Source organism: Ascidia mentula, chromosome 5, assembly GCF_947561715.1.
Source record: "Ascidia mentula chromosome 5, kaAscMent1.1, whole genome shotgun sequence".
Taxonomy (NCBI): Eukaryota; Metazoa; Chordata; class Ascidiacea; order Phlebobranchia; family Ascidiidae; genus Ascidia; species Ascidia mentula.
In genome coordinates this window covers 8,439,713-8,467,708 of record NC_138570.1, presented here as the reverse complement: position 1 = coordinate 8,467,708, position 27,996 = coordinate 8,439,713, and the positions used below count along the sequence as shown (strand labels likewise).

Here is a 27,996-nt window from a genome sequence, read left to right as displayed (position 1 = left end):
TTTGCTGCAGAATATACCTATTTTAGAAATTAATCTCCTGGCATTGCAGCCACCTGTTTACTTTTCTGTTGTTACGGACAAGTAAATGCATCCACAACATGAAGAGAATTCCCCATCATTGCTTGGTTGTATCAAACCTGTCTGGTAAAGACATAAAATTTACCAACTCACCTTCAGTCGTGTGGATCTGTGGATAACACTTCTCTCAATTTGGACATTAATTTATAAACACTGTGATATATTGCCAGCCTCATTTTTTTGATTTGAGACCCTTATAGTTTCTTATGTACCAAATTGTTCCACTCTGTTGTGCCATGAGCAAGCAAGCTATGGCAAAACATGAAAAACCCACCGAAGCAACCTCTCTTACTAATGGCCACAATGGCCAATCTTCAAGTGACCACACAGAAAGTGCTGTTCGCCATGAGCCAATATTGGCTGGGCACCAGGGAGGTGGGCTCAATCCTATTACATCTGAAGACCACAAACATTTAGACGATCCAGCAAGTTTCCCAGTAAAGACTGATAATATATCATTCAAAGCCAACTATCCAGACAGTGAAGAAGGCAATCTGGTGCCCAACAATGTACACAATCCAGACGTAATGTGCACTGAGCTTGTGGGCAACACATGTAATGGAGAGTTGCCTGGTGCCGAAAGAGAAAAAGACTTAAATACAGTTGAGGGTTCATTGACTGAAGGTAATTTGCCTTCAGCAAGTCATCTGAAATCATCAGTAATCAGGAGTTCAGGCTACAAGTCAAAGGATACTGACAGCACTCCTTTAAGTTCACTCGGCTCCAATCTATTTCAAGACCTTTTAGAGTCGGGGTATTCATCAAATAGTGTAAATGATTTAAAGTCAGTGGAACAGAGTGTTGTGGATGTATGTGACCTGGAGGAAAATGACCGGAAAATCAAGGAGGTTACCAAAAAAGTTACCTTCAATAATGATGTCAAAGAAGATTCTCCCTCTGCACAAGGTGTTTATTTTAGCCATTACTCACCTAATAACTAATCAAATTAGAAGACCACTTATATTAGCTTCCAGTAGAAGGTGGCAAGCTGCAAGCTAGTAGGTAACGTTATGCCAATTTTTGGTGCTGGTAAAGTTTATGTGGTGACATCATAGCCAATCCTAAATGGCACAGGTGGCTTGCACAATTTCGTCACTTACTTGTGGATTTTACCCCACGCTGTATTTGTTGACTGCAACAAAATTATTTTGCATCAAATTTATTTACTATAAATAATTGAGGTGCAGGTATGACGTAGATTATAGGTGAGACTATAAATTACAACAAGACCTAAGTTTATTATTATTTCCTGTTGCAAAAAAAAATTGTGGTCGGTATTTAAAAGATTTTATGAACAGTGTAATAATGTTGCAATTATCTGTAATTGCATGTTAATAATTTAAACTCAATGCATTTTTAAAACCATGTTCTCTTTTTTATGTACTATGAGCTTACACTACAGTTTCCATTTAAAACTTTTCTTTTGCTACTCATCAATAATTGCATGTTTATAAACAAGACTTGTGTCACAAGTGCATATCAGCAATCAATTACCACAACATCAACAGGTGTTTTTTTTTTATTCCCAGAAACTGAGCAAGCAATGACTGTGTCGCATGTGGTGGATGGTGGAGCAACAAATTATCAGGAAAAAAACCCTACCAACATCAATGAAAGTGCTTCCACCAAAAACTCCACCCAATCATATGTAACGGACCACGTTATGGTAGAATCCAGTACAGATGATCAACCTTCCAGTAAAGTTGAGGTTGAAGATGAAGGAAAGGTCATCGGTGAATCCCCAGATTCAAGATTTCTGAAGTTTGACATAGAGTTAGGCAGAGGGAGTTTTAAAACTGTCTTCAAAGGCTTGGATACCGACACTGGGGTAGCAGTTGCTTGGTGTGAGCTGCAGGTATAGTTTGTACTTAACTGAGGAAGTGACATTTTATGCTTTCAAGCGTTACCATACTGTTGATATTTAAAAATGTAAACTTGTATATAATTGTTTTGATTAGCATCACAAATTGTCAAAAAATGAAAGGCTACGGTTTCGTGAGGAAGCTGAAATGCTCAAAGGCCTTCAGCATCCAAACATTGTGCGGTTTTATGATTCCTGGGATTATCAATCACCAAAAGGAAAAAAATGCATTATTCTTGTCACCGAACTAATGACATCAGGAACTTTAAAGACGTAAGTTTACAATTCAGTTCCCATTATGTTTTAATGATAAAAATACTTTTTAAAACCATTTTAATGTTTTTAGATACCTGAAAAGGTTTAAAACAGTCAAGCCTAAGGTCTTTCGCAGTTGGTGTCGGCAAATTTTAAAAGGTTTAAATTTTTTACACACGCGCAATCCTCCTATTATTCATCGAGATTTAAAATGTGACAACATTTTTATCACTGGTCCAACTGGCTCTGTTAAAGTTGGTGACTTGGGTCTTGCCACTTTGAAGAGAACTTCTTTTGCAAAGAGTGTAATAGGTATATTTTTGATTTGCATCAAACATGCCCTCGCATTCATCCAACATATACCAACAAATTGTTTAACAGGAACGCCTGAGTTCATGGCTCCGGAAATGTACGAGGAACATTATGACGAAAGTGTTGATGTGTATGCATTTGGCATGTGTATGTTGGAGATGATAACTGGGGAATATCCCTACTCCGAATGTAACAACGCTGGACAAATTTACCGAAAAGTCACACAGGTCAGTAGTTCTATAGACTGGACTTTATCTTTTTATGAGAATTGCTCTAAACAACAGTCTGAAGGTCGAATATGTAAATAAGTTTTGATCCTGCTTAGGGGGTTCCACCAAACAACTTTGAAAAGGTGCAAGGTGAAGCTGAAAAGCACATCATATCAATCTGTATCAACAAGGACAAATCTCAAAGGTAGATAAAGCGTTTGTACAGACAAAATCTATATATTTGTTTGTGCCAAGTTGAAACTGTTTTTGGACTGCAGGTACACCGCTCAACAACTTCTCAACGAACCGCTATTCCGCGAAGTGTCGGGCATTAAAGTGGAATTGGTCGCACGGCCCAACGAAAGCAATGCCGATGACCCGAAACTTGCAGACAAGGGCAACAGTGCGTCGCCCGACACTGTGATACTAAGGCTGGTGGTCGAGGACTCGCAAAAGCTGAAGCCAAAGTACAAGAACGACGAGGCCGTGGAGTTCGAATTCGATCTGACCAAGGACATTCCGGTGGACGTGGCTAAAGACATGGTAAGCGCGCGTGGTCGGAACATATAGGGTTAATGTATTTAGAGCGAGCGTGGCCACATGGCGCTTGGTCGATTACTGCGTCATCCCCAGTCGTGACAACTCTCCGTACACATAGTAACGCTTGTAATTTTCCACTGCAACTGGCATTTCGTTCCCTTCTCATGTGCACCCCACCAGTAGCCAAAAGCGTAAATGTAAATTTGTCGTCGTTGTGTCAGTCAGAAGCGTAAAGCCCTATTGGCACAGTGTTTATCAAGTCGTATCAATTGGCTTCCCAGTCGCGGATTGGTTATGGCGTTTGTGTGGGAACGTCTGACGAAAGCGCATTCGTCAGCGTACTAGTTGCGAGTGTATCAAGCTGGATCAGCGCTTCCGCGGACAATTTCCAGAAATCCGACTTGCGCATGTGATTGCTCGATCCGATTACAGAAAGCTCCAAAGTCACACGCCCGACTTTAAAGTTGCACTACGCATTCATTGGACCTGAAATTAGGTTACAGAACTGGAATATAGCTGCACCAGTACTCAATGGACACTTCCGGCGGGCGGTTCTCTGTCGGCTGTGCAGTGAATATTGTAATGCTTTGCAATAGTCACATGACCCACGTTCAATTCATCCAGCTTATTTGGAGTAATCTGCTCGCTTAACTGCCATGGGCTTAATTGGTATTGCTTTGTGGGCGGTGGGCGATGTGAAAATTTTAGTGAGCATGTGCCGAGACCTATTTTGCCGCAATGGGCCTAATTTGGCGCACTGATTAGTGGCTGAACCTGCGCGCACTCATTACCCCCACTAACAAGCAGTTAATCCCCTACCGTCGCCTTAAAGCCGTTGCTTGTTAACACCTCTCCGAACCTGGCGATTATAGGTGCGTGCATAATTTAGTTGCATTGTTTTAAAATAGATAAATGAAAACCTTTATTCGTCGCGTATTACTAGAAAAACAACAACCGATTACGACGAACAGTGCCATTATAGTCTGCTTTGTGGTTTGAAGTATTTTAGAGTTGATTATCGACATTATTCGGTCCTTCTGACGCTTGCAAACCGAAAAATGAGCATTTATTTGTGAAGGTTGATTTGTTGTGACTTTCAAATATTTCGGCAAACGGGTGAACGGCCGTTCTTGGCTTTTTTGATAAGTGCGTCTTATTAAGCGCGTTTATGTGGATGTTTTCCAACGTGGAGAGTGCAAAACCGTTGCCCGCCGCTCTAAGCGGATATGAACATGACGATATTTCCGAGAAGCGAGTGAGGAAAATTGGATCACTGCGTTGCGAAACCCAAACAATGCTTACGGTGGCATATCTGTGTGGTTTGTTAGGCGCTGAAATTTGTCGACCCCTTTATAAATCGTTGCCGAATCGCTTTACAGTAGGTGCAATCTGTATGCTGTACTAAATACGACTGGAACAAAATGTACATATAATGGAGGTATTTGCTTGCACATGTTTTGTTCACAACTTTGCCTGTCGATAACTTTATGTTTCGTTACTCGCTTACGTTAACTAGACCGAACGTACCACCATGTACGTCACAGATAAACCATTTCCTACCCTGTCGCCTTTGAAACGTATGTCGCCTTCGCAAAATCCCCGCACATGTTGTGTATTGTCCTGCAGTGTTACTAACAGCAGTTCCGTTATCGCGTAAGCCTGGGTGTGCGTTGTCGTGCATACAATTTACCTATGCTGCGGCAGTGGTGTAGCTGCTTCCTCGGAGTTATATGTGCAACGAACTGCGCGGGAAGGTTCTAATGCGCAGGATGTAATTTCCAACCGCTTCCATGGTTCTGGGAACAACGCTATACCTCTTTGCTTTATATCTCCATTCAGTAGGGTAACAACTATGGCAAAAAGAGCAGTTGACGAAGCTCTTAACCACATTATACTTTTGACCTCCTGTGCACATTCCATGACGTCTTAGCAATTTTGAAAGGAATGAGTGGATCGCTGTAACGTTGTTATCCTTCGAAAGTAACTGCTCATTTGCAGTGGCTGTATGTCACAGTCGGCCTCAAGAATATTTCATTTCAGTTTGAAACGATAAAGGCTTGTATTCGCACCACCGCCGCCCACACGCCCTCCCATTATGTGGAACGTGTTTATCTAGGGCCTTTGGCAGGCTTCAAGTTTATGCGTCTGTGCAGTTTATCGCAGAGTTATTACTACAAGTCTTGAGCGCTCTTCCAGCTGCCCTTTGGTGCGCTTAATATTTTTGGCAAGTTGCAAAGCGGCAAACTTCTACGGTTATAGACACAAATCGCGAACCAAACAAGGCGAGCTTTCCAGACAAACGGGAATTCGGGTTTCCTAATTTGTCTTCCACTGGCACACGCACAGACTACTCTTGATGACCGCCGACCCCATTTGCTCCTTAATGTCTACGCACTATTGTTTGGTCCTCTGTCCACTAATCTTCACATCTCATTTTGTAATAACGTCTCCTATATTCTGTGAAAACGATAAAAGTGTTTATATCACCTCTTCACTGAAACAGGGTTAGTCTGTGTTTAGGCGATGGTTGGCGTTTATGTGTCATTTAGTATATAACTGGTTAATACTTTTCCGTCACTGATTGAGTAAAGCTGTTTATTGCCCGATTTGTGATCTTTACCAATGTATTTGTTTAATATTTATGGACAAAAGTCATGCCCCCACGAAGTACCGCAGTGTTGTAATTCCCTTGCAATGTAAGACGGGGCCAAAAAAATAGCAACCTTAGCTCGTGGCGTGCTTTCCCAGGTCGTCTGTCACGGCTGCAACGTGATTGCGACACAAGCACTGGGAATGTGACATTCCCAATCGATGCCAACCAGATTCGATTCGCCCTTGCAATTCGCACGTGGGGAACGTTATAGATGGTCGTTTAGAGGAACCGCTCTAAAAGTGTTGATCTGTTTGCGTCGCGCAAACATATGCGAAGCCCCTGTTGACTCGTGACGTCAGCAACTGTGCTCTGACCGCCGATGCACCGTGTCTCCCCAGCCAGCGGTGATATTTATGGCCGGCGAGCTCGATGCAAATTACTGCGCAAGGATAAGACGCAACCACCAATCGCTGTTGCAGTTTACGAGCCTTCACGTGGCTTTTGAAGAGTTTATTATTTCAATCAATCTTGTTTTCATGCTCTTCCACTCGCTCGCACTGCCCTTCGTTTTCTAAGGGACCGATGTCGCCTTGGCTTGCGTGACGCTGTTTCCAATGAATTTATGACCGCGCCAAGGAGTCACTCCCGTTTATGTGGCATTTAACATTGACACATGCTCTGAAGGCAAGATGTAACTTAGCAAAAATATTTTGTTGGAAAATTTCATTATCGTTTCGAAACTCGTTTTCAGATCCGGTTGACAAAATGATTCATATTTTCTTGAAATGAGGCCGGTGAACGCAGAATTTGTACTGCTATGACTATGTTCGAACTACAAAAGCCTGTTGGATGTGTCTCACATCTTAACATCGCCTGCAATTACTCGAAACAATGATATCACTTCACACACTGGTCAATCTAATTGCACGTTTTGTCGTAACGACCATACATCTCCCTCCTCACCGCAACTTTATATGTAGACCTGCCCGTTGTGACGAAAGTCATGCCCTTAAAGTAGGTTAGTCCTGTGGGTGGGGACTCGCCAGTGCTTACTCTGGCATTAGGTAGTTTGGAAACTGCTGGGACGACGCTTTTTGCTGCTTGCTGGGAAGCAAATGCGCGCGGTTGTTCGCGAGGAGCACACGAACACGCTTCCCCGGAAACTCGGTGGCGGATTTCGCAACACCCAAACAAACCATTACCACGGCGGCGCGGGCCACTCGAGAAAGAGCACCGTACCCTGTAAAGAGCAAAAACCAAACACAGCAAAATGCACTGTTTGATTACAACCCTTCAGTGGCTGCTGTCGAACCAACTCTGTGGTTTGTGCAACAGCGCCCAGTCTGTCAGGCGCTCAGTGACTAATGCCCATATCGGTGCGGGTTGCGTGTCCGGGGCATGGTCCTTTCATGATATGGTGCATCCGGTGTTGGTTATCACTTGCTTCTTTCACGTTCTCCCAACGTGGGTGTCACCCGCCTATAGATACCCAAAGATATGGAAGCCAAGAACAAGGACGTTCCGCGCTTGTGACCTTTTTTAGAGCTATGAATTATTGAAACAAGCCGGTCGTACAGTCAGCCCGCAATACCCGTGAGGATGCGCGTACAGCTTTCCGTCCGCTTGTGTAACTAGCAGGCGTTCATTCTTTCGGAGCGTCAAATTTGCCCAGGCAATATTTGTAAACTGCCGTGACGTCATCTTGTTTCGACATATTGGTCTGGGCTGCTTAAACGAGAATGTTGCACCTGGTTCTGACGTACGGTTAGTTAATGGCTCGCTGTCGATGCATCCAGTGTTAGAGGCATCTTGTGTAGCTGGTTGAAGGTTTCGCGAGAGGCCATTTCTCTATGCGATTGGTTTTATTGTCTAGGCGTCTGGGCGATTTCGTAAAACTGCTTCCATCTCCGCCGTTTGCGAGGTTACAGCTGTTTGCCCCGCGTCGTGAATCTTTTTGTTTCCACATTCTGTATTACACGTAGAAGAGGTTGTATAAACCCTTCGCTGGTTGTTGAGCCTCATTCCAACGACCCGCAGCTATCAGGGGACCGCTGAAATGGTGATGTAATCGATTTGAGCCTCGTTTTCATCGCGTTAAAAGCCCTACAATGGCCTTTTCACGGCCTGGCCAAGTCCAACATGGCGTGTCGTTGCATGGTGTAATCACGCGCTGTGTTCTGTGCTCGATCCTGTTCAACGTGCACCCTCGCTAAGCTTATCGGAGCCCGAGCCACTTGAGCTCAGAGCAGCCGTTCCCGATCGTTTATTTATGAACCCACGACGCTCGAGCGCTCTTGTGTGAGACGAGCCTTGGCCACTGCTGCTTCAAAACTCGGACTCGCTTTGCGGAACTTCCCATCGGGCCCAGTGGGCATTGTGTGTCCCCGTTTTGGCTTTGATGCGTCGGCGTTCAATTGAATCGCTGGCAGATGATGCGGTCGGCTTGGTGTGAAGGCACTTATTTCTATATCAGGATTCGAACATTACAAGCGCAAACGCGTTTCATCGCCTTGGTTAGAATTGGGGGATCTTGATGTTGTCTTTGGTGCACTAATGCTCAGGAGAATGTCACATGACGTTTTCGTCCACTTTCTACCACATTTGCCGAAGCAATTTGATTACTCTTGTGTTCGTGTTTTCAGAATCGCATTTTGTTTGAATTTCTTCTCTTCCAGTTGCCGCGAGTCAAGTCTTTCGCTAATATTTTAAATTTCTCAGTAGAAATATCGAGGTAGCCCCGGTGACGTTCGACTCTTTGCTTCGCTCAGGCCGGAATGCCATTTTGCAGGGCGCGAAATTCTCAAACAACGAACCAGCAATAATTTTGTTCTAGTCGAATTTTTTAGTAAATATTTTACACCTGTATTTCAGGGCCATGTAATCACCCATTTTATTTGCTTTGCTAAGACTTTCGCTTTCAACGCTTTATACACAAGAGATTGTAACTATTTTCGAGCCCTGCACTCCATTGCAATGTATGACGTAATCGTGTTTTGAAGGCGAGTCTTGACGGTTTATATTCACGAGACACTTGTTGTTCGTCCGTCCGTCTTGCGCTTGGCTAATCAACCGGAAACTCGCGAGTCTGGCATCGAAAGCTTTGTTGTCGTAAGCGCGCGAGAAGCGTTGGGTTTTCGAACTGCGGTTCGCCCGCGGCGTGTGCGAGTGCCATCTTTCTCAATAAAGCTTACTACCTGCACATTGACGATGAGGCCATCGCCGACCTATTTCAAATATTCGACCACAGGACACACGGCCGGAAAAGCGCTTCTAGATTTGATTCAGTGAGCGGGTCAATTGATCGCCCTTCAGAGCGGATCTACTTTGATTTGCGACAATCGTTAAAGTGGCTTTGACGGATAAATGGCGTTTCGGCGCCCCTAGTTATTGGTTCAACGCTTGGACATCAATGCATTATTCATGACGTAAAGTGAACGGACGATGTTGCAAGGCTTGATGCAAAGTCCGCGCGAGAAACAATATTTTCGAAATTCTGTTCACGCTCGGGCGGCGATCGACACGCCTGGGTGCGTCCGCTATGCCTTGTATCCCGTGGTAGTAATTGAAATTTGTTGGCTAAAACAGCTCGCTTTGTCAATGCAAAATAAGCTTTTCTCCAAGCTTTATTCTTTTGCAAAATGCTCGACCATCACACAAAAGAATGAGGGGAATCAAATACGCTGCACACATAAGCTTTGGCATCGGCGGTGTGACGCAGCTGACGGCGGCGGGGGACTTAATTTAAACCTTTAGAAACCGTATTACTTTCTCAGCGAGGCGCGCCTAATTGCCGCCTCTCTTACCTCCCTCGCACCGATCCAATGTTAATCAACCAAAACTGCTTTCGGTTAATGGCGTTTCAAATCCAAACACTTCAGCCAATCGACCGACTGACGTACCGGAGTGTTAACCCTACGTCGTATGATCGACGCGCAGTAATAACAGACCGCCCCGATACTTACGGTGGTTGTTGAATGTTTAAAGAATTTTCGACCTCCGCTGTGGCTTGACTAACCCCGTCGTCGAACACGTCCGATATAATTGTGCTTTACGTAATGGAAAACTTCGATTTCGGCTGATTCAGGTTTGGGTCGCAAGAGAAAAGCCTGTGGGTTCACAGCCCTGTTTGAAGCTGGTCACGGAAAAGTGTGTTTCTGACAGGGGGAAGGAATTAGACGTTAGTCTCTCCCCGAGCTATGACAAATCGTATTTTCGCTTAGCGCTGCGTACATGTAACTCCAATCTTCTGCCTGCGCATTCCAGCGATCGTAAGTGCTTAAATCGCTTGGTCGAAACCTCGTGATTGCGCTGCCTTCATTCAGGCCATTTTCTCGATACATTTTTCACCGTCATTTACGAATCACATTGTAAGTATGCAACCGACCGCGGACGGTCCGCAAGAATTCGGTAACTTCATCCGGTTGCGAGTGGGCCGCGAATAGCAATGTGTGAATGGGTCGCCTGTGAGTTGCTTTCCGTCTCTGTCGTTTCGCGATGACGTCATTCATTGAACCGGAGCCCGCCTGTTTCACTCAGCAGACTGCTGTTCTGTTGCCCCGGAAAAGCCGTTGGAAATTGAAACCATCTATCTTGTTTCCTCCTCCCTAAGACGCGTTTTACATTCAATGTGGTTTGATCCAGTCTTTAACTTAATTGTTTGGTTATCATGTTAATTACTTGAGGGAACAGAATTAACATAACAAAATGGCAAATGTGAAAGAACAAAACATAGAAGAAATGCTTGCTGGGCAACTGTCTAAACGCAATGTCTTTAATTTTGAAACCCACTTAAACCCTTAAGACTGTGGTAGTGCTGATTAGAACATAAACAATTAGTCATATAGGTCTTTGTTACCATTTTTTAAACTTCATTCACTGAAAATTCCTATTGTTTGAGGCCCTTTACACTCCAGACAAAGGAATGTCAATATTTGCAATTGTCCGATGACGTCCACATGGTTAGTTTTGTCCACACAACTCAAAGGTGATTCACAAAATGCAAACAGAATTCCGCTTCATGTGATCTGCTCAAGTATTTAAATCCTATCCCATTTTGACAGCCATTTTTTACTGTATAATTCTTTTGAAATTATTTTTTGTGGCTTTTTTGTTCATTTTGTTTGAATTGTTTTGTAGTTTGAGAAAGGATACCTCCACGATGAAGATGTGAACACGGTTGCCAAGTCCATCACTGCTTGTTTGTCCAACGTACAACGTGAGCGAAGACAAAAACAGGAGGAAAAACCAGATAATGCTGAAGTGCAACAGCAGATAGCACAACAACATCAAATTGCCAAACAGTTAAACCAACATCCCCTGCAGCAACCTTCACAAGTGGTAAGCTTTATTTCTTTGCAATTGATTTCCGGGAATCAGTCCCCATTCCGTTACAATTGCTGGGATTTTTTCCTCCTCTTATACGTTATATCACAAGCAGTGTGGAAGCTGTAGGCTGAAGTCGGTCAGCTTGTTTAAAAGTTGTAAAAAGCACAATTCACTAGAAGAAAAAAATCCTAAAGACCCACAGAGATTTCTTCATCACTGCCCAAGGCTGTTATCCAACTTGTCAATAACTGTTAATTTAATTTGCAATACTACTTCCTGGACTTAATGATTCATGAATGTTTGATGTTGAATGACATGTTCAGTTTGTGTGCCACTCCCCAATGTTATTTCCAGTATCGTTGGCATTATTGTACAAATTTCATAACCATGGGGTGTTTAGGTGTAGTGGTGGGTGGTGTTATTTTGTGTACTGCCAACTTCATAGCATTTTGTTATTGTGCAGCAAAACAACCCCCATCTTGTTGGCTACATTCACCCATAGCTGAGTAATGCACACAATCAAACTATCTATCAGGAAGAGAATGTTGTTTAATAGTAGCTAGCATACAACATATTGTAAAAACTTTGATTCAGTTTACTGAACAATGTTGTGTAGTGGTTTGGTGTTTGCCATATTTTAAATTATATGAGCATAAGCATGGGCCAAGGTTATGTCACTACGGCAATTTTATTCCAACAAAATGTAGTCTTGTATTGCCATTTATTGGAAGTGCATGTTTCAGTGGTGAGTTACAGTTGGTTTATTGTTAGTATATCCTGTATTATTCGTATAACCAACTCGGATACAACATGGCAAGCAGCTCATTTAGTTGTTGCCAACAGGCATAAGCTGCTACTATGTACATTTAGCATACTCTGTGCATTTATAATCTTTTGGTGTCATCTTTTTTGCAGCAGCCTGGATATGAATCAGTTGTACGAGTAGATGACATGCTGGCTGACTCATCAACTGCTCCACACCTTCCACATGCCAATCAAGGTAGGGTCATACACTGAAATCATATGAGTGATATCCTACATAATGAGAAATATTTAAATCATACTCTTACAGCAATGATACAAACCTTTCCACTACATCACAATCACATCAACGTTATGCATAGTAATGACCGATAGTTACTGTATTTGACACAACACACAGGGAAATATAGTTTGTTGTGCCAATAGTTTTGTTGTAAACATGATAACATTATTATGTGCTCCCTACCATTTTCTTATGGTGTGCTGCATTACTTGCTTCAACCTACAATATTTTACCTGGTGGCTTTATCATAACTGTCGAGTACATTCAAATGGAAGTGACCTACTATATGTCTTATCCACTGAAATTAAGGCATGTAAAATCAATAAATTAAAAGTTTGGTTTAATTTTGAACTGTACAATATGACAATATAAAGTGTATTACCTCATCCAAAGGTATCACAGTAAGAAGTAACCTTTGATTATCACAAATGTATCACAAAAGTATGTCAAGCTGTAAAGATTCCAACAAGGAGATTTGTTGCAGAAACGCAGCCGGTTGGAGAACTGGACACCAGCAAAGTGACCAACGAGCAAGCGAACGAATCCGCCAAAGAAGGGACGTCGTCCGTTTCCGGCAGCGAAAGACCACGAAAAGAAGCACGTGGAGACAAGAAGCGCAAACCTCCCAAGAACAAGAATCGCCATGACAACAAGTTTCGCGTGCTCCTCCTACAGGTACGTTCGGCGCGGTTTCGTCGATAAATAAACGAATACGGGGTTTTTCATTGCCACATAATGCTTCAAGGGTTTTGACTTGCACGCGAAAAAAATTCCATTGGTTAAGCATTGATCTCCTAGTTATATCCCTGGTGATACGGCGACCTGCATGTTTCCTTGTGTGTGGGTGGGAAATGATGGAACAGGATGCACTTTAATTCACATGATGTGTGCTTCTTTGTTGCCCGATGCGTTTTTGGTCAAAATTAATTGAAATTTACTTCAGTTTTAAACTTTTGTTGACATTTAAAAGTGTGTCTGTTTCGTAACAATAGGCAGTTGGTTTTGTTTTCATTTGTGTTCACTTTTAAACAACAATTCTGGTAATTACAAACTCGATCGAACAGTAATAGCGCTACTTGGAAGTCGGTCGACGTCGTATGTATGTTGTGTAAGCGAACCCGACCTTTCAGCAAACAAGGTTCACTCGATGTTTTGTGAAACATCAACTACAGCACGACCTCCATCGTATCGGGGCAATCGAGCAGATCGTGCCACTGCGGTTACCTTTAATCCGAATTCAATTTTTTTCAGGTCGAGGGAGTTGACAAGAAGACAAAGGAGGCGGAGGGCGGCGTCATTGAAGGAAAAGAGCCACCGGCTCCGGATGCAGGAGTAAAAGCGGAGGACACTGAAGAGGAAGTTGCCAATGGCGCGACGGTGGAGGTGGGAGCTGCAGACGCGCAGCATCTCTGCATTGAATGCCAGCTCGAAGTACAGGGAAATGTAAGTAATTCGATAATTTTTGTTTGCGGAAACAAGTGACTTTCCTAATTATATTAACTTCTCCAGCTGATATTATTTTATTTTTGTGTTGCTTTTGCTGACACTGGGGGGTTGTTAAATGGAATTTTCTGATTTTAACCTGAGAATGCAAGTTTCCCTAAATAAGCTTGTAAAAAAATGGCAAAATTATCCCGAAATCCTTCCCAAAGAATGACGTTTCTTCGAATTGCCGCCAGTGGCGAAATCCATCGTTTTAATGTGACCCCCGTGGCATTTGCATTGCAAACGTCACATATTGCCGTTAAAACGCCCTTTTATCAATCTAAATTGTCTGGTATGCACATAAAATCCACAAATAGCGTGCTGGGTTGGCAATCGTTTTCCTGCTGCCTATTCGAGCTGCCTCGCGATGATATTGTCGGCAGTCATCTCGAATTCTCGCTTCCTTTTCGAACGACTGGAGTTGTTGTCAGTGCAGCCACTTGATGTAAATTCAAATACGCCACTCGACAACAGCGTTGCTGCGTATGGTATCAACCAAGCGAGTATGTTCTACCCAACGAACTGGGTTTTTCACTACCCGAGGCTAGTCAATAGACGTTATATTTCGAGTTGCTCGCCATGATGTTTTGTTGTTTCGTTAAGGCGGTCTGGGAAAATAGGACGTATCATAAATGCATTGTGATTGGTAAAAATCCCTTTATATAATTAGATGCACCTCAACCGTTTTTGTATTGTTTCAACCAACCTGTGCACATTGAAACCAGAAACCAAACATCAGTTATGAACTTATAAATACAAAATACAGCCAGACCTCGCTTATCCGGCTATCTGTTTTCTTCAAAATGGTTTAAGTTTCCGGATTAACAAAATCGAAGTAATCGGGGTGAAATTCATGAGAAGAAATCCGTTTCTGGAAGTTTTGTGTCAGATTTTCGGATTTCCGAATGTTCTTGCTTCGGGATAAAAAGGCATGACTTCATTCTGCTGAATAAATAATAACTAAGGGACATTTAAAACACCAAACACATCTTATGTTAATGATGTTATGGTTGTGACTTTTCCTGTGGTGCGGTTTATTTGACTTTCAAAGTTAATTTGATCAATTTAAATAAACAAATGCGCTCGTGATCAATTCACATGTTGTCCGACCCAAACCACATCCGACAGTAAAGTTCCCGCGAGGCACGATTTACGCAAGTACTCGTCTTGCATATCTTAATGAATGTAGTTCACGAGCGCACGACCTATTCACTCAAAACTGCACATGTCACACAGCAGGTTCAAAATACTTTTGGATGCAAGCACTTACACGAGCAATGTAGAACTTATTCGACAAAGATTTCCAAACACCAGACGTTTTTTTTTCTCATTAAACTTCGCTCCCTGGTGTTGGCTCGCCCTATCTCGATCCACTTTTAAACGCAAAACCTGAAAATATGACGTCTGTTTATCGTTTAATCGAGAAACCACCTCTCGAATTTTGCGATTTAAAACCGCGTGGTGAAGCGGATTTGAGTTTGTTTTAATTTTGCATTCCTTGTGGAACGACCGTGCGTTTGTAAAATTTATTAGCCTCCAATATCTACGAGGTTTGGCTTTCAGTTTTTATGCTTTCAACTCGTTGGCTGCTGTGTCTGCGTACCTTTTGGACCAACCCATAACTTATATTTGCCGTGTTGTAGTTGGAGACCATTTTCAAGTTGGACGTCAACACAGAGACGGCCACCGAAACTGCCGCCAAGCTAATGGACTCTGAAAAACTCACGGAAGGCAACAGAGATATCTTCATTGAACAACTTAACGGGATTTGTAACCGGGTGAGTTGGGAGATGTTTGGACTATGACCTAGAAGAGAAACTGAAACAATACATTACCCGATGACGCGTAGGTTAATGACAGGTGAAACGTTTTACGTTTAATTGTGCCGGAGGAACAGAAACCAATATATTTACTGATGTTGGATTTGGTTCAAAAATAATACCAATTCTTTTAGTTGTCAAATCACTATCCATATTTGATTGGTTTAATTACAGACGTTTTATCGGGACTTATAAATTAACGTTTTGCTTCCATTGGTGTCTTCGTTATATTAGGAAATAGTAACTAACCAAGAATTTCTTGCTATGGTCGAGTACATCCTATAAACGCCAGTTATAGCAATTCTCCTTTTTAGGATACCGTCAATATATTTAGCTCCCTCATAATTTGTCTCATTAGCCTTAAAGCAGTCCAATGTAGTTGCTGTCCAGCATGCTAAACGAAAAACCACTACACGGCGTACAAAATACTAAACGTAATAGAAACCGAACCGTCTTGTTTTGAAACTCTGCACCGAGTACCTTTGATTACCCGCGCATCGCCAATACTTCGGAACAAAGGCCGATACCACAACCAGATGGAAAGCAAAGCTCGAAATAGTTTTAATAACGCCTTGCAATGTCACACTTCTTCTACACACCTAACAGCAGCCAACGTTCATCGGTACAGCATCTGTTAATTGTTTTAACATGCTTCTATACCGAGTGACGATTGCTTGGGGAGAAGCGTCTTGATGTATTTACTGCCGTTAGTACGATAGATCAGCAAGTCAATACGTTTGAACAGCGTATAAGCGAAAGGTCTTGTGATGGTGCGCAACGAAACAGTAAGATGGAGTTTTGCGATGTAACGCAGGTGCGCAAGGGAGAATTCGACGGAAAACCGCGACTCACAATCGTCAAATTGAACAGAATCGAGGAAAATCAGGTGGAAGTTGAATGTCAGCTCACAACATACAACCTGAAGACCGTCACGTTTAAGGTACAGCTTTAGTATTGTGCGTTTCGATTGTTTACCAGTATTATTTCGTATAAATCTATTAATATAGTTGGTAATTTTAGTCATTATGGTAGTAGTGGAAACCTTTACCTTGTCGTTATAATGCTGTGTTGGCTTAGGAACACTCTGCCATAGTTCTGTTCGTTTTTTCCGCTATCCTAAAATCTGGCCAAACTATTTTTAGCCACAACATTCAACTGACTGACACTTTCTTTACACGCAGTTCATCATCGATGAGGACACGCCATCCGAGATCGCGTACAACATGAACCAAGCCAACTACCTGAAAGAAAAACACATGGAAGTTTTTAAGGAAGAAATTCGTCTCGTGGTCAACAAAGCAAAAGCCCATATTGCCAACGGGGAATTTGATATCGACCGCCTCAAACAGGAAGTCTCGTCCTCCGACACACTCCTCCCTCTCAATGAATCCACATCCACAACATCTCTGCCCCAAGCCGAGGCACCCAAGGACTCTGACGCGACGCCGCTTCCCGTTAGACTGGAGGAACTTGGCAGCGAAGCTGATTCCGTCCTCGGGTCGCCGCGCGTGGAACAGAGCGGCGGTGACCTCACCGCTGAACAGCAGCTCGAATCGGCCATGAGTTCTCCTACAACAAAAGCCGATGACGAGGCCTCTGTTTCCGAAGTTCCTCCAAGCGCTACGTCATCATTCGTCGCCAGTGTCGCTGGTTACGTTCTGCAACGATCACCGAGCGGTTCGAGCATCGGTAGCATCGGCAGTGCCACGAGTTCCACCAACACGTCAATACCGCCAGGGAAGCAGATGGTGTCGGGCGGCAGTACTGTGTCTGTGGGCAGTGTCAAAGGTCAGCAGCAGCCTCAGCCGCATGTCTTTGTAAAGGAGGCCGACGCGGTAATGGCCAACTCATTCAACGGTCAAATCGCTGGAAATCACCCACAGAAAGTCCCGTTCTCGTCAAATGTTCCGCCTTCCACGCTCACCACGCAGATGTCGCAGAACAACGCACCCCGTGAAGGTGGATTTTACGCAGAAACGGGCGTAGCAGTTGAGGAGGGCAACGTGGCGTACAACCCAACAGACAGCGTGAAAAGCCTTGGAGAGGTGGAAACCGGCAGCGAGAGCGGTGGCCACAGTAGCAGTGCAGCCTCTGACATGTCGAAAAACTTTGCCCCTGCGGACCTACAGAGTCTTAATGAAAATCAGCCCGCGCCTACCACGACGCCCGTGGCTGTTCTTCCCATCGTCCAACCTGTTATTTTGTCACAAACCGCTGCGGCTCCGCTCAAGAAAAAGCCAAAAGCGATGAACACTTTGGACCTGGACAAACAACTCACATCCATCCTATCTCACGCTCAGAATCAGGGTGTGGGTGTGGTTCCTCTTGTCATATCTGTTGCGTTGTCAGATGGCAGCAACCAGCTACCCATCGACATCCAATCGCCTTTCCCAGTCTCTGACGTAGACCCCACAAAAGTAATTAATAATCTCAACGGTACGCAGAACTTTGCTAATACGCCAACACCAGGCGAGTACAATTCCGAAACTCTTCCTCAAACCCCGGTGCTTTCCCCGCCCCCGACGAACCTGGACAAGTCGCAAGGTGCGGCTGTGATTCTAGTCCCACTTGCCGCACTGCCTGAAAACCCGCTGGAGATTGCTGATACTGCCCAAGCGCTGGCCAGTCACGACGTTGGACGGATTTCAGACGCCGAGAGCCTCATCGAGTCCGTTTCATCGCAGCACTCATCCGAGCAGGCAAAAAGGGAAATACCCGGTGACGAAAGCGCCGTTTCCGGCGAGGCCGAAGCCCCCGTAGTCTCGACGTCGGAACCGAGTGGTGGCCGCTTTAGCCGTTTCCAAGTGACCAAAGTCGCAGATGCGGTCGCCCCAGGTGACGCACGCGAGGAGGAAACGACTGCGAAGCCGGCCACCGAAGAAGCGCCATTGCAGACAGTCGGGCGATTTCAAGTAATGGCCACCGTGTTGCCGACCGACGACGAAGATTCACCCACGGATGCGGCATCGACGAGCAGCACCCACCGTCAACACAGCTTCGAGTCTGACAAGCAGTCGACGCCGGCCAAGATGCCACCCAGCGCTCAGATGCAAGCGGATGAAGCTTCTCTGAAGGAAAGTCTCTTGGACACGTCCGAGATTTCTGAAAGTTCCTACGCGGCTTCGACATCCATTCACCACCAGCAACAGACGCAATACTACGACCCCACAGGGATCCAACCCGTGTATATCGCGCCCTACATGGACCAGCAGTTACCGCCAGGCGCCATAGCGCCCCAATACAGCCATACAATGTACGGTTATTCTTTCAACGAAAAACAATTTCACGACCAGAGAATGGAGCAGCTTCCCTATGGTCAGTCCCTTCCACTTCCCATTCACTACCCGGCCGTGCCCGGCAGACCTGTCCACCCCCCCACGTCCGGATTACCACCACCACCTGACGTCATCAACATGGAGAGCCAGTCGGAGACGAGCTTGCTGATGCGCACTGGAAACATGAGTCGTCAGAGGACGTTCAGCAATAACAGTGAGAAGAGCATGTCGTCGTTCGTGGGTGTGTTGTCGCTTTTTCCGCTGAAACAACCGCGCTAAAACTGTTCTGCTGACGATTTATTTGCTGTATTCGTGTTGCTAAAGTGTGTTTTTATTTTAGGTTCAGATCACGGTTTACCACAGGACGTGCCGACAGACCTTACAATGCCGAAAGCCATGGTAAGTAAACACTTTCTGCTTTTTGTTCGGTGCGCTTCATTTCGTAAACATTTTACCGACCTCCCATAGCCCTTGGTTTCAACGCGCATATCTATGTGAATTAGTCCATCGTATTATTTCGTCTGTTTTGCCTGGAATTTACCAAACCAAGTTAAACGTAACTAATATGGAGCTACTGTGCAGCAAAATCAATAGGCCGCGCCAGGGGTAGAAAAGCGCAAAAAAACATACTCACCGGACCGAGCAGTCAAAAAATATTTGCCCTTTTATGTACAGACGGCACGTGACGTCACCGCTCGCCACGCTTCGACGAGCAGCAAGCATTCAAGGTTTGGTGACGAACGCAGAAGCAAATTTGCCCTGGATTCTCCAACACCCTCACAACACGGGGATCTCAGCGAGGACGAGACCGACGGGGACGGCATGGAGGAAGATGACATCGAGTTTAAGGACCTGATGAAAAGGTGCGGGTTTGCCATCGTTTTAAATGGCGGGATTTGGGGGCAAAAATGTCAAAAGACATGAGAATCATACGAGACTAAGAAAGCAGCATGTCTGTGTTTGATATAAGTACTGTTAGATTGAGCTCTAGCTGCAACAATAGGTCAAGGTCGTTGTTGGGTCCGCTCCATTTTAGACAATATGTCTCTTTCCGTACGGCGCCATTAACCGCATGGCTTCCGCCCAGGGCTGCTCAGCAACAGGCCGTAAATCTCAACCCGCCGGCGTTCTTTAAACAAGCTCTTTCACATTTCCAGGCACCAACGCGAGATTGAGGCTCTAATTCGCAAACACCGACACCAGCTCGACAAACTTCGCAAGACTAAGAAGCGGCAACGAGCGAAGCAGCAAGCGCAGAAACAACAACAGATAGCTCCCAGCGCCAACACTGGAGTTGCAACTTACTCGCCCGAGCAACAGCAACCGGCGACGAGCTTTGTTGAAGGGGTTAACGCTCGAATCACTTCGGAGGTTGCCGCAAATGCTTCTATGTCCCAAGTGAGTTTCTTGCGGCCGCTAGAGCACGCGATGGCGAACTGTTTTAGAATGTCTGCTGTTATAGGGTGTGTTGTATATTTGCCAAAATGTAGGACCACATCCCTGCTCCAGCAAGCGAGAGAAAAAAACGTAAATTTTAAAGCGCCATAAACTATGGACACGTAATGTAATGGTGAGTGTGCACATCAGGCCGTGCCTAGCCAGTGCTCGGACACACAACCGATCAATGTAAATGCGTTATGCAAAACGCTTACATTGCTCGTTAGTCTTGTTGCAGCACTGCGTTATCGATCCCTCCCCTCCCACACACTTACCGTCCTTCCTAGGCGAAAAGAAATTACGAAACACACGCTTACTACAATGAAAAAGCCTACAAATCGCAGTACCAGTATCGATGACGTAATTCACGAGGGAGTGGCAACGCCCCGGACTTCCGACTGCCACGCCCCCTTTGCACAAACACTAGTCAATGGTTAAAAAAAACCGTGACTTGTGGCCATTTGTGGGCGATCACGATGTTGGCACTGTGAAAGCGATTGGTTGGCAAGGCCACAACTGCTGTAATTTTCCTCTGAGATTAAAGGTTCACATCATTGCACGTTATTCCGCCATTTGTCTGCGAGCGTTGAGACCATGGGAAAGGCGCTCATTCCGATCTTGAACGTTTAATTTACACGGAGTGAAAGTTACGTTGACCGACAATCGACGCACTTTTGTTGTGCGTCAATTCCCATTCACAACACCCAGTTCATAGCAACTCAATAACACGTTCTGCCTCTCGTCGTCGTGGTCAATAATCACCCTGGAATTCGTGTATCTGGTTCAAACACCTTTGTGTTCAAACAAATGCTCATTGGATGATTGATGCACAATCCCACTCGTGACTAAAACATTAAAAAATACATGACCCTTTCAATTTATTAAAGACTTCCCCCGACCCTTCGTGTTGAAAAGTAACCTCATTTTTCTGTATTCATTTAACTGCATTTTTATAAGGACTGAAAAACCCTTAAAATAACTTTACCCTGTCCCTTAATGAAATTCAGAAGGCTACTTTTATTTTGCTGTTAGCTTATCTCAATTTTGCAATATTTGTGTTGAAAACGGTGATTCCGCAACTTATGATGTCAGTTGGGCTATTCTGTATGACGTCGGTGAAACGTTTCCGTGACTGGAAGCAGATCGATTGACTGTATTTTTTGTTTCTCTTTCCAGAGCTCAGTTTCAGTTTCCACTGTGGAAAAGACCTCGTCTGTGACAAAGCAGGAGTCGTTGGAAATATCTTCCGTCAGAGCAAATGCCAGCGTACCCGAAAACGCGTCAGGTTTGTTAATTTCCTGCACGTTGGCTTCTGGCATTAACACAACATGTACAGAATCAAGCAATTACCGAACTTGGCAAAATGTTGTAGGCGATTTTTCACCTCTAGTTATATCACGCTTTTAAAAATTTTTCAGGCAATGTTTCGTCTTAAACTCTTCGTTAGGCTAAATCTACAAACCTAGTATAGCTGTATTTATAACCTAAACGATGATTATCGAATAAGAACAATTTTGAATAAAGTTGCCATGTTATAAACGCAATCTTCCGCCACTAATCATACTAATCATATTGAGGGGAGTACAGCTTTTGTGAGGTAGGAAACGCCCTAACTACCAATTCCCCTCCTTAACGACCAAACATTTCTTTTGTTTATTTCACGCTCCCGACGACAGGCATTTAATATTTGAGGTAAAAAATCACTGGCCGTCGTTGTTTGGTGTTGTCAGCCGCCGGTTGAAGACAACTTGGCAATTGAAAACGCATTACTGTTGTCTTTTTCCGGTGTGATTTTTGTCTTGAGCTATGTTTTTTTGTCCACAAGGGGTTGAACATAGCAGAATCCTGCCTTACACATGATATGCACATGCACTACTCAGTCACTTTTTCCTTACTGCTAAGGTAACATTCAAAACAGCTTTAACATATAAACACACCATCTAAGGGCTGTATGACTGGACCAGTTTATTCAACCACTCTGCTAGTATCAACTGTACAAAGTGCTCCCGAATGCAATCCCTATATTAAAACGACAAGTTACGGCCGTTATTCGTGTGACTAAGCTCTCCAAGATCGCGTCTCCAAGTTGTCAAACATTTCACATGTCTCGCTTGCCCAAGATTCTCCAGAGGTCGCTGTCGGCGGCTTCGCAGCGGAAACGTACAATCGAAGTTATTCCGTGCCGGATAACATTCGTCTGCACGTTCCTCCCGACTTACATCAGCGCCAACTTCATCCGAAAGTGCATTTTGCCAACTCGACGCCTCTTCCCGGTCAGCCAACTCCTCCACGTTTCCAAATTGGCGACCAGGATCTTCCACTGCCTCCCACGAGTCCTCGTCGCTGGAGCGAGATTTCTATCCACCATTCCTCTGTTCGTCCTCCTAACAAAGCTCTCTTGCTTGCTGCTGAAAGTTCCTCCCGTCGTTGGAGCGATGCCTCCCCTGCTAGTAAACCTATCCGCTCGCTCTGGAAGGATCAGAGTGGTTCACCGGTCGACCAATGGGATGGTCGCATTTTTCCGCATAACGCTTCGCAGCGTGGCAGCGCGGGAACGCTGTTTGACGAAAACGGTGAAGATTGTGGATGTGACGATCGCTTTTAGTTTGCTGTGTTCCTTTTATGCTGGGTTTGGTCTGAAAATGCGAAACTGCATGCGTCTGACAGGGTCCGCCGAAAATGCATTTGCAGTGGACAACAAAAGGCTTGTTTTTTATCCAATCGAATGCAATTAATACCCATGGTCCTGCTGTGTCGAATTCGGTGATTTTGCGTTATTCGCTTTATTTTACCAGAACGTCGTTGCTTGGCGCCTGCTGTGCGCAGATTTTTGCAATCGCTTTGCCTGGCAGCAATCCTCACCACGTATAACACTTTTAACCGGCAGGTGGCGAAATGGCGCCGCGCAGCAAGCAGCGGAGACCGGCCTCGCTCAAACTTCGCCGCCAATCGGCCGCGGCAATCATGCCCGTCAATTTCTCGAGCTCGGCTCCCTTCCAGACGGAACAAGCTCCGCGCACGGCCGGTTTCAGCGACTCGTCCTCCGTTTTCGAGGCCTCGTTTCGAAGTGAGAACATGGGGTCTTACCTCGAGTCGATTCAAGGTGTCAGGCGCACGTAGTGTTAGAGCTTGTGTGATAGCGCATGGTCCTGGGCGCCGTTCGCCCACGACGTGAGTGCCTGCGCATTAATTATTCATGGAATGCTTTGTAGAGGCGACATTGCGGCCGCTGACCGTTAGTCTAACCTGGCATATTGTTTTAAGTGACACAATATGACACGTTGACGTTGCCAGGCTTTGTCCACTCGACAGAAGCCAATTAAACACCACCTTAGAATGTCCCATAAGACTGATGAGTAATTTATAGAAAAGTATTAATTTGCATGGAAATTGGTGGCAAAATATGGTAATTCTTGCCTTTCGCCCATTTATCTAATTTTCGCCCAAGTATAAACTGGTAGTTAAAGAGGGTGTGTGTTGGGGCTGTAGCGTAGATGCATTGACACCTTCCAATCACAACACATTAAGTCTTTCGTCCGTGCCAGGTCCCTCGACAAACACGCGACGTCTTTTAACTATTTACGTCACCATCTGACGTGTTTTCCCCTTTTCCACAGAACGCTTTCTGTATCGTTGACTTTTTCTTCAGTCTTCTTTCGGCTACCGGACGGAGGTACGCGTAAGCGCTTACAATACGACGACAACAACGCTTTGTTGGCCCGAGTGTTGCACTTCAGTCGTCCAAGCACTGCCTTCTGCCTTCCATCTTAACCGAACAAACATCCACTATACTACTATCACCGTTATCGCTGGCCGTCATTTGCGACACGCGCCATTCCAGTCCATCATCCGTCCATCGTGGTTTTGCCGCCCTGAAAGATCAGAGCAGTCGTCTTGTTGATTTGTTTCTTTCCAAAACCGCTTCCTGAGGGTCCTAAAAGCTTTTTTGCCCACCTCCATCGCGGGAATCAACACAACCCGGTCATCTTCGCTTCATTTTGGTCGCTTGATCTGATCCGCTCTGCTTCGTTTGAAGTACACCCTATACATTTTTACCCAACCTTTATCCTCGATTTCGCAATTCCTTACCTTTCGTAACAGTTACCTTAGGTACCTTTGTGCTAAGCTTTATGCGTCATCAACCGAACAGAATTGAATTGTCAGATTTTTTTTCGTCGGTCGCACGATTATGCATGTTTCATCATATCTTGCTCTCTTGCTTCACCAGATCACTCACTATAACGCACGCAGTCATTGAAATTTATCATTGCATGCTTGGTAACGGGAGTTTGGTATTTCTGCATACTCATATTTTCTCTTGTGGAAAATAACCACGAATACTGCGAGGAACACATCATGCATGGTCATTTTCATAGTTTTAAGTGCAGGGGTCTGCACGTAGAAGTGGACTTTTTGTATCTTTTTTAGCGCCTTGAAAACTGGAAAGTTGAAGTTTATGGCAAAGTATTTCTGCTTAATCGTTAACGCATCATTTTATTGCAGATAACAACAATAAGGCGCCGACGGAACAATCCGTCTACGCCATGATGCCCTCCGCGTACCCCGCCAATCCCCAGCCTTCAGGTCCCGGATTCATCGACGTAAATCCTGGCGCACCTCCCCCGGTAGCGTCGGGCCTCTACCACTACCAGCAACCTGGAGGCTTCTACAACCCTCGCGAGTATGTACGGAACATGCCACGAGGCTTCTTACCCCCGCATGGCAGCATGCCATGGGCGCAAAGGCCGTACCAGCAAATGGCGTTACAGCAGCAGCCAGTTCAGGGACAAGAATATCAGCCTCCCGTTGCGCCAAACGAAGTGGCTACCGACCAAGGACGGCTGTTTGCGAATCGTGTTACTGACCAGGGCGAGATAAACGTACAGCAACAACAACAGCGCAACGACGGCCCTTACGATACATCACGACCCAACGCCGTGGCTGCTACACGTGACTCACAGCAGGGGGATGGGGCTTCGCGTCGTCGTTCAACTGGGACAGCTAGCGGTGGAACCGAAGCCCCCACGCACGTTTACCAAAAGCCCCAACACCAGCAGCCGTATATGGTCCCGGTCAGCTACATTCCGTACAATGGACATAGCGGATACGCGCACACGCCTGTGGTGGTCCCACCGCAATGGGGAAACCATATGGTGCGCCAACCACTCGCTATGTATCCTCAAGTCGATGTCCCTGGCGTCGCTGCGCACCCGATACCGCCTCAACAACAGCTACAGCAACAACGGGGACAAAATGTTTCCTCCGGTTTACCGTACGACCTGCGCGCCGGGCTCACGTATAACGACTTAGGCGGCAAAACGGTCAACGATATTGTCATGGCAACCCCCTTCCGCCCTACGCGCGCTGTCAAAGATCTACAAGAAGAGTGGGAGACGTTAAGTAACGCTTCGGATCGGTCGATGCAACGACCGCCGCTGTGACAACTTAATAACATGTTCCCCGCGTTGTTATTTCACGGTTCCGCTTGCTGCTAAACAAGACACGCCCTCCAAGGCCACTTATTTGTGTGTTGTTTTGTTTATTTTTCAAAGCTGCGTCGCTTGTTTATTACCAGACACGTTGGGAGTGTCACCCAGAAACCAACGCTTTTCGTTGCCGCCTCAATGCACGGTTTATTTATAAACAATGAAATGATGGAAGGAGGGGGTGAACGTCTTTCCGCTTTATTTGCGAACTTGGTCGCCTCCCATGGTTTCGCCACCCGCCTTTCTCACTCACTCCTCCCCCCGTCTTCTCACGCATTCACCTTTTGCCGCATGACGCAACTCTCAATCGAATTCGAGCCATCGGCGGTCGATAAAGTCCAATGCCCCGATCGACCCACGATGCACACGCTCCATCCACGCTTCCTATTTATTCCATTGCACTTCGGATTGTGTAACGGCGATATCCCATTACACGCTCAAACACTTTATTTTGCCATGCTGTATAGTGGGATATGGAGAAGGCGTGCTTATGGCGTTGGTGGTTCTTTGGTTTTTTTGATTCTCCCCCCTTCCTTTTTACATTTTTTGTTTTCTGTTCGGTAAGTTTCCCTCCCAAAAGCCACACACACGAATGAACGAAAGTATTACGTTTGGTTGTGTACCGTTTGCGTATCATAAATAAAGTTTAAAGAGGTTAAAGGATCGGGAGTGTTTTAAAATGTCAGAGACTTAGAAGTTTTGGGTTAACCAGAACGGGAAATTGACAGTAGGCATGTTTGTGACTATAGCGTTGACATACAAATTTTTGAGAAATATCTTTTGCAAAACCACTTTCTAAGTGCATTTAAACTCTTGTCTAAATGCAGTTTATTTCAGGAAGACATGTTTTGGTGAAAACACAATCATCTTTCTATTTCTATTGGAGTGAGAACTGATGATGCTGTTTTCAGAGAAACATGTCTTCCTAAAATAAATAGCGTTTAGGCGGGCGGTCGTATTATATTGTAATTTTAAAAATGACGTTTCCACTTGTGTCACACACATCAAGTGGCTTTGGATCAAAGGTGATTTCAGAAAAGAACCTAGATTATTGTTTTGTTTTAAGTGGGCCGTTTAATCACCATATGACACTACCCAGTAGCAGTATATTCACTGTATATTCCTGCCACGCTGAACCACAAGCTCTGTAGGTTCGAAGATGCAGTGGAAAGCGCCGTTGAATTAAGTTCCTCCATTTCGTCATCGGAGATAAAATCCATAACGGTCTCTTTTCGACCGCACGGAGGCGCCCACTTGTTGCATGTCAGTTTTCGAGTGTGGGCGGAAGAACGGCCTTGCTGGGTAGCAAAGCATTGTCAACGTCTCGCGGAGAAAAGGGCGATAGCGATCTTGTAGCTTTCAGGTCGTTTGTGCAGATGTGGCATCTTAGAGCAAACAAAAGGGGTCATTGCTAAAAGGTAAAAATTGCGCCAATTTTGAGTTTTCAATCTGCAAGAAATTATATAAGTTGTTTTGAAGAACCAAGGAATTACAAGAAGAATACTAAGCGAATCCCAGAAAAAAGGATATAAAAAAGACAGATATAAACTTTTTGCACAATGCCAACATCTGTTTAATTTTCATCTCAGTTGCCCTTTTTTGACATATACTGGCAGTGTGTTTTCTTCGTGCAAGTGTGCGATTACGCAGGATTGTGGCGAAATTATCGTCACTGAATTAGGATAGTTTTTGAGACTCTAAAGGCGTGTATTTGTCGAAGGCAGTCACGGTTTGCGGTCCGATGTTAGCAATTTAGTTTGTGCGTGACGCGACGAACTACAACAATTACTGCAACGAAGCTGCAATAAAATCGAACAGGTAGAGTCATTGCCAAAAATCCGCACAGATGAATTTGCAACAGGTTGTGATAAGGCAAAAAACATTGTGTTATTCCAGCACTTGAGTGTCGACCGCAGAGAAACGAGTCGGAACCGCACTCATATGGTATAAAGCATCGCTGAGCAATTAGCCGCCTGTCGGTGACAATATCACGGCCGAGCAACTTCGGAGGCCTATGGGCTATAATAATGCCCATTTACGCACTGTTTGCCGGAGATCGATCGTTTGTTTATGTCTGACCAGATGCCAAGCAAGAAATTCATGCGAACAAAATTATCACTCGCTTTGGCAAGTTGGTTTGCCGGAGCGTTGGAGTTAAGTGTGATTCCGATACTATTGAGAATAAAGTGGAGGTGTAGAAGGGTTTTATGCCACGCGAAATTTAAAAGACGGCGATCAATTGTTCACGGTTAACGCGATTTTACGGGGATTGCCG

General features: G+C 44.9%; 1 protein-coding gene across 9 annotated transcripts; it reads left to right on the top strand.

Annotated features, from left to right (window-relative positions):
- Positions 1–14: 14 nt before the first annotated feature.
- Positions 15–26,372, top strand: LOC145901443 (uncharacterized). 9 transcript variants are annotated; one of them, XM_082989130.1, is made up of 22 exons: positions 15–984; positions 1,608–1,933; positions 2,037–2,212; positions 2,286–2,506; positions 2,576–2,733; positions 2,832–2,920; positions 2,994–3,258; positions 10,985–11,185; positions 12,089–12,173; positions 12,703–12,893; positions 13,470–13,661; positions 15,347–15,481; positions 16,338–16,463; positions 16,705–19,039; positions 19,139–19,197; positions 19,474–19,661; positions 19,956–20,196; positions 21,412–21,520; positions 22,356–22,808; positions 23,123–23,302; positions 23,853–23,908; positions 24,739–24,820. In XM_082989130.1, exons 1-21 carry the CDS (start codon positions 285–287, stop codon positions 23,870–23,872), a joined length of 6,450 nt encoding a protein of 2,149 aa, XP_082845256.1. In that variant the 5' UTR covers positions 15–284; the 3' UTR covers positions 23,873–23,908; positions 24,739–24,820. The 9 variants fall into 9 exon arrangements, with proteins under 9 accessions (XP_082845256.1, XP_082845255.1, XP_082845250.1 ...); XM_082989129.1 differs by having other exon boundaries at positions 23,123–23,338; positions 24,739–24,789; XM_082989124.1 differs by lacking the exon at positions 23,853–23,908 and having other exon boundaries at positions 16,705–19,012; positions 23,123–23,338; positions 24,739–26,372.
- The last annotated feature ends 1,624 nt before the right edge of the window (positions 26,373–27,996 follow it).

Coding starts and splice junctions, on each gene's coding strand:
- LOC145901443 (XM_082989123.1), top strand. CDS start 285: ATGTACCAAATTGTTCCACTCTGTTGTGCCATGAGCAAGCAAGCTATG. Junction 3,259..10,984: donor TGGACGTGGCTAAAGACATG/GTAAGCGCGCGT, acceptor ATTGTTTTGTAG/TTTGAGAAAGGATACCTCCA. Junction 15,482..16,337: donor TTAACGGGATTTGTAACCGG/GTGAGTTGGGAG, acceptor GATGTAACGCAG/GTGCGCAAGGGAGAATTCGA.